Source organism: Acanthisitta chloris, unplaced genomic scaffold (genome assembly GCF_000695815.1).
Source record: "Acanthisitta chloris isolate BGI_N310 unplaced genomic scaffold, ASM69581v1 scaffold19010, whole genome shotgun sequence".
Classification (NCBI taxonomy): Eukaryota; Metazoa; Chordata; class Aves; order Passeriformes; family Acanthisittidae; genus Acanthisitta; species Acanthisitta chloris.
Window position 1 is genome coordinate 31,075 of NW_008651312.1, and position 12,541 is coordinate 43,615.

The window sequence follows — 12,541 nt, forward strand, 5'->3', positions numbered from 1 at the left end:
TGTGGGTCCCTGGGGCATCCCCAGGCTGGGACACGGGCAGTGCTCGGAGAGAACCTCTGCAGGATGTGTGCTGACTTTTGACTTCTCTTTCTGGGCCAAAGTCATCAAGACAGGGGAATAATAATGTCCAGTTCCCACAGATATTTCGGACAAGGCTGGGTAAACAGTGATTTTTTTCTTTATGGGGTCCAAGTCAAAAACACAGATATCTGGGGGTGGCAAAGAGGTTCTAGTTTGGTACCTTCAGACATCTCTATTAGGAGAAAACATCCTGTTCACTTAAAATATCCTGCACTGGGTTAATTCAAGGTGCCTCCAAATCCTCTCAAGCCAACAGTGATGCTGCCACCCCTGCTCTGCTTGCCTCAGTCTCCCCAACTGTAAATCATTGATCATTCTCAGCAAGGACATTTAAGGCTGAAGAAAGAAAAGCTCTGTTTCAGCCTAAAGTGTTATTGCTGTCATTACTATTATTGCTTTTAAGTATAAAGCCAGTGTGTTGAAACCTGGGAACGGTTCAATTAGGGATGCCTCAAACGCTTTCACATCAATGTCATGAAACAAGCTGAGCTTTTTCTTTTCCTTTTGACACATCAAGTCTTCAATCTGTCACCAGCCTTCACCCCAGACTTGCTGCCATGGAGATTTTTATGATCTATTAGACATTCCTGATGTGTTTGCAAGTGGGAACAGGGCTGTTCCAGTGACCCAGGCCAGAGGGATGGGGTGTTTTGTGGGTGACTGACAGTGTGGATGCTTTCTGCAGGTGCTTGTGGAGAGGCCCCATTGCCATCTCCAGCATCTCCTTAGATCTTGGCAAAAGCTGGAGGCAGGTGGACATGTAGAACTGACTTGATAACACTCACGTAGACGTGGTGTGTCCTGCATCTTGTGGTGGTAGCTGGGCTGTTGGGTTTAACACCTGCGTGCTTGTCATCTGGAGTATCTGGTTGTTGAGGGTCTTCATCATTTGACCACATTCATGATAAACACCTGGAAACAGATCCACCAAAACTGGCTGAAGTTGACCCAAGGGCACCATCGCCCATTGGCACAGGGTGAGTGTGCAGCACTTACAGCATGTGCCATGTCACTGCATGCTGCCAGCACCACTGTGCCCAACTCCTCAGTGCAATCCAAACATGAAGGGCACAACACAGTTACCCTGTGCTGCCCACCACGGGTGCCTCATCCCTTGTTGTCCATGCCGTGTGACCTGCCAGGTGCAGCCAGGTGTCACAGCAGGGTCTGCTCTTGCTCCCCCAGGCTCTTCGCAGTGAAGTGCGCCGGGTGCCTGGAGGCCATCGCGCCCAGCGAGCTGGTGATGCGTGCCCAGAAGAGTGTCTACCACCTGCGCTGCTTCTGCTGCTGTGTCTGCGAGCGGCGCCTGCAGAAGGGCGACGAGTTTGTGCTGAAGGAGGGGCAGCTCCTCTGTAAGGGCGACTACGAGAAGGAGCGGGAGCTGCTGAGCTTGGTGAGCCCGGCTCTGTCGGATTCTGGTAAGGGGCCGCCCGCGCCCGGCGTCTCCCTGGCTGGTCCCGTTCTGAGGCCCCTGCAAGCGTGGTGGGGTCTGGAGGTGAGGTTTGGGCTCTCTGCCCTGAACTTCTGCACTTTGGTCTAAAGGGAAAAGCTCTACGAGCACTGTTTGGTCCTCCAGCCAGAGTGTCTCCTATCTTGGTGGCAAGAGCTTGAGCGGGCACCTCGGCAGTGGAGGGGCTGCAGGGCTGGAGAGTGTTCTGTGGACCATCCCATCTCATTAGCCTCATTTCCATAAGGGTTTGTGCTCCTGGCCTGTGTATCCCATCCCAAGGAATGTACAGCCTCCCTGGGTGTGGGAGGGAGAGTCATGCTGGCCAAAATGACATCTCCCACCTCCTCACCTGAGGAAATGGAACAGCTGCTCGTGGTATAAATACACTCTGAGATTTCTATTGCCAAAAAAATCACAGTCCCAAGCATCCCACTGACCACCTTGGCGTAAGCCTGTGTCACTTCCCTGTGCTTCACTGTCTCTGCCTGGGACTTTGGAAAGGCTGAGTGAAAGAAGTGAGCTGCTTCTGCTGTAGTCACCCTTTTTAAAAACAAGGGGAAACTGAAGCACAGAGCTAAAATGTGAGCTGGCAGCAGGGAGCCTGCAAATCTTGGGTCTCCAGCAGCTTCCCAGGAGCCAGCCTGCTGACTCAGCATGGGACACTGCAGAGCCAAGGAGGGCTGCAGGAGAGGTGGCACCATGGCTGGAGATGGGCAGGGGCTGGCATCCTGCTCCAGCCAGGGTGTCACATCTGGGTTAGGCTGCCCAGAGCATCAGATCAGCATTAAAATATGTATCCATGGTCAATGCAAATCAAAACCGAATGTTTCCTACGAAGACACATTTAGTAAGAAAGCCTAGCACTGGGGAACAGGGGTGTGGAAATGATCTGCTAGCAGAAAGCCTTGTGTTAACACCATCCCCACAGAGCACTGCTCCTTGCCAGGCTGGCAAGCCCCATGCCTGGGTCTCTCAGCTCCTCTTAAAATTGCTCATCAGGGAAGAATCTGCTTTGTGGAGGGAAGGATTTACCTTTGAAATGCTGTACTTTGAAAAGGGCTGGTGGTGGATGGAGTGAGCCTGTCTTTTCCCTGCTAGAGCAAAGCTCTGGATTTTTTTTAAAAAATCAGGATTAGTAGGGTGTTTTTCAGGTGTGAAGCAGGGCAGGTGATGGACATGACAAAGCCTGGTGCTCTCTGCCAGTCACTGAACTGCTGTAGCTGGGAGAAGATGTGTGAAGGGACAAGGGTGGTTTTGGTGGACATCGCCCAAATCCACCAAAACCCACTGATGAAATTGCCCAAAGGCTATATTTCTCTTTAATACTGTGCTTCTCTGCAGCAAGACCCCAGCTGCCTTGCAGCACTGCCTGTGCTGGTTCTGTCCAAGCTCTGCAACTCTGCTCACTCACGAGAAAAAAATCCTCCCTCCAAATAACAGTGATGACATTTAAAAAGTAGAGTGAGGCCATGGGAGGCTGGGGGAGCTGGTGAGTGATGGTCCAGTGCTGGAGGAGCAGGAGAGGCAGGAGTGCAGGAGGATCTGGCATGCTGGCGCTAACTCTTGCCTTAGCCCTGGGAAAGTCCTTAACTGATTGAGGAATTATTATTTTTTCCTTCTGGGATGTGCAAGCTCTCTCAGTTAAAATAGGAACCAATGAGGAGATGTCATGCAGGAGAGTAAGTGAATTGGCCACAATGGTTTGGGTTTGTTCCTAGTGGGGGAAAAGGGCAGTTTGGGAAAGGTTGGGGAGCTTTTCCTCCCCAGTGACTCATTGGCCTGTGGTCCAGCCCTGCTGCCAGGGGCTCCGGCCAAACCAAGAGCTTCAACTTAGCAAAAACCTCAAGGGAAAATACTTATTTCAGTGAAAACTCCAGCTGAGACCTGAGGGATGTGGAGGGCCAGTGTTGGAGTCAAAAGGGCATGGCAACCCCTTGGCTGACCAGAAACCCAACCTGCAGCCCTTGACATCCCCTGGCAGCCTCTGTCTGGGGGGATCCTGACTCTTCCCATCTCCCCACAGACCTCATAGCTTAGTCCCACTGCTTCCTTGCCTGCTTTTGGTGGCTACCAACAGTTTGTCTCAGGATCTTGCATGGCTCTGGGGACAGTGACACAGAAGGAGCCCACCCAGGTAGATGTGGATCCCATGTAGCTGCTCAGTATGGTGTGGCATCCCCTGCGGGGACCCCATCATCACGCCGAGGGATGTGTAGGGGTGTCCCCACTCTGGCACCAGTCTTGGATGCCCTTCACCAGCAGCATGCAATGTGCTTGTCCAGCCTCTTCCCTGTCCCCCACTTGCTGCTTTGAAGCCCCCCGTCCTCCTCCCCCCGGCTGCCGCGCACCAAGGGCCACTTTATGAGAAAGCGCAGATAAAAAGCGAGCCATATGTTGTCTGTAATCTCCCAAACCCTCGCTTCAATTACTGCCTCCCCCGAGCCTCTGCTGCCCAGCCTAAGTAAACAAGCCCCTCTGAAAGAGGACCCTGCTTTCCAATTAAAAGTGTCCTAACGTTTCTCCTCTCCCTAAATCCTCCTGAGCGTGGAATGTCCTGGCCTCGGTGGTGGGATGTGGGCTCGGCGGGTCGGACCGAGGGCACACTGCACAATATCCATCACCCTGGCCCCTTCCCAGGTGACGTCAGGGGCAGCCCCAGACACTCATTAATTTCTCCCCCCTCCTTGGTGGGGAAAAGCTTGAAAGGAGAGTTAATTAAAAGTAATACCCCGCCAAATCCGGCTTCACTTTTCCTTCTTTCCCTTTGACACTGGGAGGGATTTGGGGAGCAGGTGTTGGGGAGGGAGGGATCGGGGGGGCTGCTCTGAGCGGGTTTTCCCCCTTGGAGTGGATTTTGAGCATCATGGACTTGATGGAGTCCATGAGCCTGTGGCTCCGCTGTGCCAGGCTCTGCCCCCCCTGAACTGGAGGGGAGTGGGGTGCTCACCTTGTACTAGGGTGTAAATGGGTTCATACACCAGTTGACATTCCCCTTATTTGTAAAAATCTCTACCTTTCCATCAAAATTAAACTCCTTCGGGTTTCAGGAAAAGAGCAGCTCAGCAGAGCAGAGACCCTTCTTGTGCTGGCACTGAGAAGGAGGCAGCAGTAGCTGCTGCTCAGCCCCATTAACTGTCAAAGACTCCACACCATGGGCCTCACCAGCACTGGAACTCTCAGACCGGTGCAGTGCTATGTCCCTCACACTGGGACGTGCAGGAAAACAGCAGTTTGTTTTCCCTGTGTCTGTGGCTGCCATGGGCATGCTGTGGATGTGCCATGAGTGAGCAGGGAGCTAAAGCAGCAACAAGGCTCTGGTTCCTGGGGGCCATCACCCAGCTCCCAACTGTTCTCACACACAGTCACAAGAAGATCTCCACTAACACCAGCTTGTTTTAAATATCATTTTGGACATACTGGAAATGGTGTCTGTGGCCCGTTGTCTGTAAAGGACCTGCTTTTTTCCCTCTGCTTAGGCAAAAGTGATGATGATGACAGTATCTGCAAACTGGGCCAAGCCTCAGGGAAGGGCACTGAGGATGGAAAGGATCACAAACGGCCCAAGCGGCCCCGGACAATCCTAACCACGCAGCAGCGGAGAGCGTTCAAGGCATCGTTTGAGGTCTCCTCCAAGCCCTGCAGGAAGGTATGGGGAGAAAGATCCATGCTCAGCTGCCTCCAGCCCTTGGGGATGTCCTGGATGCTGGGCTAGGACTTGCTCCAGCTGTTCTGTCCCCTCCTAAAGTCTCCTGAAAAGCTGAGTGGCTGAGACACCACTACTCTTCTCTCCCAGGTGCGGGAGACACTGGCAGCAGAGACAGGGCTGAGTGTCCGTGTGGTGCAGGTCTGGTTCCAGAACCAGCGAGCGAAGGTGGGTACAAGGGGTAACCCCCCACCAGCAGCTGTTGCTGGGGCTCTCTCCCTCCCAGCTTTGGCCAGGGGATGATTTCCCCCCATTTGTTCCCATTGTTCTCACCCAGATGAAGAAGCTCGCCAGGAGGCAGCAGCAGCAGCAGCAGGATCAGCAAAACACGCAGCGCCTCAGCTCAGGTACCCCCCTCAAACCCAGCTCTCCCTGCACTTGGGGTCTCCCTATATCCCAGCCCTCTTCTGGCTTCCCAGAGGAGCTGGACCACCTGAAATGCAGCAGTCTGACTGTACTGATGACTTGCTCTTCTCTTCCAGCCCAGACAAACGGCGGTGGCAGCACAGGACTAGAGGGGATGCTGAACCCCTACACCACTCTGCCTCCACCCCAGCAGCTGCTGGGCATGGAGCAAAGCGTCTACGGCTCCGACCCTTTCCGGCAAGGGCTCACCCCACCACAGATGCCTGGAGACCACATGCACCCCTACGGTAGGGCTCTAGAGTTTGCCTCTTGCCTTCTCTCCTTTGAAGAGATGCTGGGCTGTGGTGGGGGCATGCGTAGGGGATTGCAGTGATTTCTGGTGGTCCCCTCACCCCTAAATACCTTACCCTACAAAAGCTGGGGGGACTGGGCACTGTGAAGGTGCTGGAGGAGAAAGCAGGCTCTGAAGTCCTTCTGCTCCTTCCCTGCTTTGCAAGGTGCCGAGCCTCTCTTCCATGACTTGGATAGCGATGATACCTCACTGAGCAACCTGGGTGACTGCTTCCTCGCCACGGCGGACGCGGGGCCACTCCAGGCACGTGTGGGAAACCCCATCGACCACCTCTACTCCATGCAGAACTCCTACTTCACCTCCTGAGCGTGGTGTGGTCCCTGGCACGGGCAGCCATCAGGAGGGGCTGCAGAGCCCCCAGGGTTGGGAGGGAGGGGGAAGCGACACTGCTGGGATGCTGTCAAATATGTTGTAGCTTGGGATTCCCAAGGAGTGAGTTAAGTTATAGGTTGCATAGTTTCATGTTTCTCTTAGGAGCCTAGGATTAGGGACAGGAGTGGTTTTTGCAGCTGGCTGGTGGATTTTCAAATTTCAAATGGGGAAACGAATTTCTCGTTTCGGCAGGGGGAGGGGGATTCTCCTGTAGGAGCATCCCAGTGCTGCATCCCATCCGCACCACCTTTGGAAAGAGCAAACTGCTGATCTTCATGGAGAGAGCCTGCAGCATCAGCCAGGCTTTGAAATTTGAAAAGCTGACAATGCTTTGGGGAAACATGAGGGGAAATGTCACTGCAGGGGTTTTTTTTTCCCCTCTGTTCCCTCAACCAGTTTGAGCTCTTGCTGCTTAAACATAGGGATTTTTTAAGATAGATGTTCCCATGCGAATATAGAAAGCTAGAAACCCCTAACATCATCCCCATCCCCGAGGAGGGGCTGTGTGTGTGTATGTGTGTGTGTGTGGGCACGCAAGTGTGTGCGTGCAGAGCCGTGTGGCTGTGGGTGATGTACCACATGGCCACAGCTGCCAGATTGTATCAACAAAGTTTATTTCTAAGTCTATCAGAAATTTACTGTACAGCAAAAGTAACTTTATTTTCAGCGTGAACCATATTTAAGGAAATACTCAATGCACTTAAGTTATAAGATGAAATAATTTACTTTTTATAAACGTTATGTTTAGGTTGCAAAAGCCCAGTGGCAGGGAAGGAACATCAGTTCATTTCAGGAGATAGGTTTGGGTTTCGGGGTTGGTTATTTTTGGTGCTCTCAGGTTGCCCCACTGGTTTTGAGGTGCAGTTGAAACACAAAGCAGAGCTGGCTCCAGAGACCTGCTCCTCCGCCAGGTCCTGTCCCCACCGCTGGACGTGTCCAGGAGGTCAGTGCAGGGTGGACAACGCTGCTGGAGCTGGTGGACATCCCAGCCCGTCGGGGCTCAGCCATGCTTCTCTACATCACCTTCTCCTTCCCACAGCAGGGCCCAGCCTGCCTCCACCAGCGACCCCATCCCATATCCTCAAATATGGGCACTAGACCGGTGTGAACTGCTGTCCTGGTGCTGGAAAACACTGCAGCCCATGCCACCATCCCTCGGGCGAAGGAGAAATGAGGGAGAGCCCTGCCTTTCCCAACCTGTGCTCAGGTTCATCCCTGCCGGAGCTGTGGGAACCTGGGGAAAGTTCCCCTTAGGGTCGAGCCTTCACCCGACCCTCACCTCATCCCCACTCTCGTTTTCATGCGTTGTGTCCTTTTGTGCTGCTGTTCACAAATGATGTAAGTGACAACCCGTAAAGACATGCAGGTGACTGTGAGGCTCAAAACGCTGGCTCATCGCCACCGTACGATCTGACACTGAATGTAGCAGGGTCTGGAGATGGCTCACCTGGCGGGAGATGCTGACACACTGTCAGAAATCATGTACCAAGAGGAAATTAAAAAGACAAAAAAATCTCTGTTAAAAAAAGCCAAACAGCCTGGTCTTTTCTTGTGTGGTGTGTCCCCTTTGCTTGCTTGGGGTGGACAGGTTGGGGAAATGATGGTTTGAGGTTTCTCTAGCACTGGGCTTGGTGGTCTTGGTGAAATGCTGGCTGGTGCTAGTGGAGCAGAGGGGATCTGGGCTGGGGTGAAGCTCAGAGTCACTGGGGGCTGAAGGTGGAGATGTGCTTCACTCATGGAAAGGGGGCAGATCTAGGGGAGGTGGTGTGGAGGAGCTGCTGTGATACCCATGAGGCCAACATGAGTCTGATTTGTAGGATCTGTCTGTAGGTAGTGGCTGGGTTAACACCACCGAGGCTTGCAATATAAAAATAGACATTTTCCTTAATGGTTATTAAAATTGCCTTAAAATTTCCCCTTCTTAAAACATCATGTTTAAATTTGTGGGGGTTTTTTTTGAAACATGTTTTAAAGATAAAAGGTTTGTCTTCCCCACCCACAGCTGTCTCCTATTTGAAAAATACTCAGCTGCATGCCTGGCTTTCCATCAGCCTAACTACCAATTTACACTTACCAAATTGCTTCCCCCAAATTAAAACCCCCATAAAACCCATGTCACACAGACTGGTTGCCTCCTTTTAAACTCTTGCAGAAATGTAATGACATGCTATCATAACAGTTTCTCAAGGTAAGTGTGTCTATATGTATAAAATTATTATATAGACTATGTAATTTTGGGGAAGGATCAGTATTGTGGGTATGGGCAGGTCTTTGACTAGTAAAATCAGCGGAATTCATGGTTTTACACCTGAGTTTTCCTTCTGCAAGTTGGCCTTTGTGCTTGACACAACGTGAGCATGAGCTCAGCTTGCAATTGTGCCATGCGGTAGCAGATGTGGGTCCTCCTGTCATCTGTATTTCATATTCTCCTGTGTCTTATTTTAGAGTGTAGATGGATCCTGCCAAAGCAAAACTGGCCAGGCCTTATCTTCTGCAGGTGATGGAGTCACTGGATAGCAGATGACTTTTGTAAGGCTGGGTGGGTTGTCAGATGTCCCTTGGTTTGCCCCCTGGGATGTCTTTTCATGGTGCTGTTTTGCCATACTGTGCTCCCTGCCTGAGCCCACTCTCAGCCTGGGCAGTGACTCCCTAGGACAAATGATACCTTCTTGTCAAAGCCAGGAAGAAAAGGACAAGGTCTGACATGAAAACAGGTTCTACCTTGCTCTCCAAGGCAAGGGCAATGCCAGGAACGGGTTGGGAGCTGACCTTTGTGTCTCTAGTGACTCAAAACAAAGGTGCCTCTGTTCAGGTACTGCTTGGTGGCCAAGGAAAGATCAAGTCAGAGATTACTTGTCAGTTGAGGACACTGATTAGATGATACTGATAGGCAGCCAGCTCTGAGTGATACTATGTTAATTAACTTGCTCTTTGTGAATGGATGGTACAGGAGCTTGGGGCAGATGCAAGCTGGAGTGAAAATCAAAATGGTTTTGGCCAAGGCTGGCTGGGTTTGCATACAGTTATTTGAATCTTGGTGGTATTTTTAGGCATTTGTTGAAGACTTGTAGTGCACAGATATAGGAGCTGGAGCAAGCAACCTTGCTGGAAGGACATGACCTTGCTGTCTAGGAAAACCACCTCTGGATGGAGGGTTGGATTCTTGCCTTCTCTGAATGGCCTGCATGTAGCTGAGATCTGTGGAGCTGTGCTGTCACCTGCCAGCTGCAACGTGGGCATGAGGAACCCCCAGACCAAGCAAAGAGCTTGGTGCAGTGAGGAGACCCATATGGGAACCCCAGTACATGGCCACCTCCGCAGCCCCTTGCTGCACAGGGTGTTTGGGGGCTGCTTTCTGGTGTGATGTGGGCATGCCTTCCTGTGTGAGATGAACCTCCAGGACTGGTTCTCATGTGCCCACATCAGTGAGTCATCTTTCTGCACATAGGTGGAAAGGGCATGAATCCCAAGGAAGCCATGGACAGGGTCTTGCGATAGAACTGGACATGGGAAGTGGCAAATACTGTGCTTTTTGGTAGGAAAATGCCATAGCTTTGATTGCTCCTGTCACCTTTTCAGAGTGAAATAATTTTCCACATGTTTGATACCTACTGATGGTAGCAGGTATCAGTATAATGCTGTTCTGGGCACTAAATGTCACCTATCATTAGAAAACACTTGTCTTGTGACTCGTGATAAGGCTCAAACCACTGAAGATGAGTGTCTTGGCTTTATGGTAGGTCTGTGAGCAAGATCCCAGGTAACACCAGCTGTCTGGATCTGTGACTGATCTTTTCTTCCACTGCTCATCATCTGCATGGAAAGTTCATTAAAAAACAACCCCAAGCCCAACAAAAGCCTCTTTATAAAATGATGAAGACTTCAATGGAAAGGCAAGAAAAGGGTTAGAAGCTCTTCAGGTATAAAATAGCTTCTTATCTTGTTAGAGATCAGACCAAATTCTTGTCTCCATTCCTCTAAGTGGCAACGTGTTGGTCATGAAAAGGTTATCTTGTCAGCTGTAGACCTCCTAGACACTGATGTGGAGGCTGACATGTGCTTGCCTGATTGACACATATAAGTTCACAGGCTGAGGACGAGCGTATCCAACTGCAAACCATGTCAAAACACTCCAAGTGATCAAATACCGACAGCACTTTCGGTGAAGAACAGCAGATTCCCACTGCCTCGGGCCCTCTGAGCTGCTGCTTCAGAGGGGAGATCAGATTTCTCCTCTGATGACCCTGAGAACAGGGGGCTCATTCAGAGGGATGCTTGATGAGTTGAATCATGGTCTCAGGGCAGAGTAAATCCATGGCAGGAGGCAGAGATGGGGAGCTGGTGGTGAACCCCAGCAGGCATTTCCCCAGGGTCCTATCAATTTGGTGGCTTCAAGTGGGGTGAAGAGCTGATGACCTGTTGCTGACCAATCTGATTCAGGACTCTTAGAGAGCCCAGACAGGATTAGTGCTCTGGAGGGCTGAGATTTGGCATCTCAGCTCAGATCTGTGCTCTGAAACTGGCTGGCCCCCAGCAGCGCTGGCTCTCCTCTTGCCTCTGTTCCTTGTGGTACAGATGCAATAATATCTGCTTTGGAGAGGAGGGGCTGTGAAGGGAGGTATCCATGAAGCCTTAGGCCTTTCTGCTCATTCCCAAGAGCATCTGCAAGGAAACAAGTCTGTGCTCAACACAAGCTCAAAATAACATGCAAGCACAGAAAGCCCTGAGGCTGTGCATGAGAGAGCGAGGAGGAGATGGGAAACAGTGAGCAACTACCCATTTGCTCAACGAGGCAGGAACTGTATGGAAAATACAGCATGAGATCATGGAACCAGAGATGCAGTGTAACACCTGTGCCTTGGGTGGCTGGTTATGTTGTCCTGACAACCTCATACTGGTGTCCCAAGCTTGGAGGGTTTGGCTCTGCAGCCAAATGCGTGTAGGTATTTGGGAAGTAACTAGAGAGCCCCTGAGGAGTTTGGGAAGAGGAGACTGGTGAAACTCTTCCAAGAGGATTAGCTGGAGCTTGCCAGAAGCTATAACTGACTGTTGGCTGCTCTGTCTCCTCCTGGAGTAGGCGGAGGGGTGAGGAAGGAGCGGTGACATCCCAGCAGAAGACCTGGGGGCTGGAGCACGTGAAGCCTCATCCCGTGGGGCAAAGACTGCCTTTGCAGGGAACTCTTCAAAAAAAAAAGGCTGGGATGTCAGAGCCAGAGACAGGGTGGGAAGTTCAGGCAGGACACAGCACTTACAGGACAATAACAAATGTGGCAGTGCAGCTTATCTAAAAAAAGGGCATGTTAGCTGGGACCAGGGTGTTTGGGGAAAACTGGGCAGTAACTTCCCTGTAAGACAAATGGAGCAGCCCCACCATGGGTGGACCAGGAGGCCTAAGCAGAAGGCACCATGAACCATCTGAAAGCCTGTTTTGAACTTCAAATTTAAGCTATAAGAAATGGGGCCAATTCTAGGCACTCATGGCTGAGCATGACCAGGCATCTGCAGGGAAGGAGAACAGCATGACTGTTGTTTGACTAGTGACTTTTTCATGTCAGGCTGTGTTACCTGGGAGTGTGAGATGAGGAAGGGACACTGAACCCAGAGAAAAGCAGCAGTGACTCTTCAGCAAGGACTTAGACCCATGAAGAAGCCCAAAGGCAGATGCCATCCTCAAAGGCATTGCAATGTGCTGGGCAGCAGTGGTGGCATCCCATAACTCATGCCATGCCCCAGAAATGGTTGTACAAACCAAGCTGCTCTGCCTCTTTCCTGGGCTTTACCGTTCCCATCAATTAGAGGCTAATCACTTCCTTCTGAAAGCTTTTTAGTGCAAACGAGCTTATTCAAGATGATGAAATTACCTCCTAATTGATTATTCCTGCAGTTTAACAGCTGTTTCCCTGACTTGCTTACTTTCTCCTTTCCTCAAAATAAAAATCTGCTGTTGCTATGACCAGCTCACCTCCAGCCAGGAGCTTGTGAGGAGCTAACAAATGCTCGTGGCACTGCTGGCTTGCATGAAGGGATTGACAGAAGCGCCTGGTGGAGAGTGTGTTAGCCAGGCCTGGAGCTTCCCTGTGAAATATGATTAAGCAGAGGAGATGCTGCATATTCTGTCCTCCCCATGATGGCCTCAAAGCTGTGGTGTGCTGGGGGAGGAGGAAGAGTCTTGTTTCACCCCACAGCCCTGGGCCACCCGAGCTTAGGTGCTGCCTGA

At 51.3% G+C, this 12,541-nt stretch overlaps 1 protein-coding gene across 1 annotated transcript; it reads left to right on the forward strand.

Annotated features, from left to right (window-relative positions):
- Positions 1–1,266: 1,266 nt before the first annotated feature.
- LMX1A (LIM homeobox transcription factor 1, alpha) lies at positions 1,267–6,258 on the forward strand (the record flags this gene model as incomplete). Its single annotated transcript, XM_009072789.1, has 6 exons — positions 1,267–1,499; positions 5,008–5,177; positions 5,325–5,402; positions 5,512–5,581; positions 5,717–5,887; positions 6,098–6,258. Coding segments are annotated over 6 exons (883 nt in total), but the record flags the coding sequence as incomplete, so codon positions are not given.
- Positions 6,259–12,541: the final 6,283 nt, after the last annotated feature.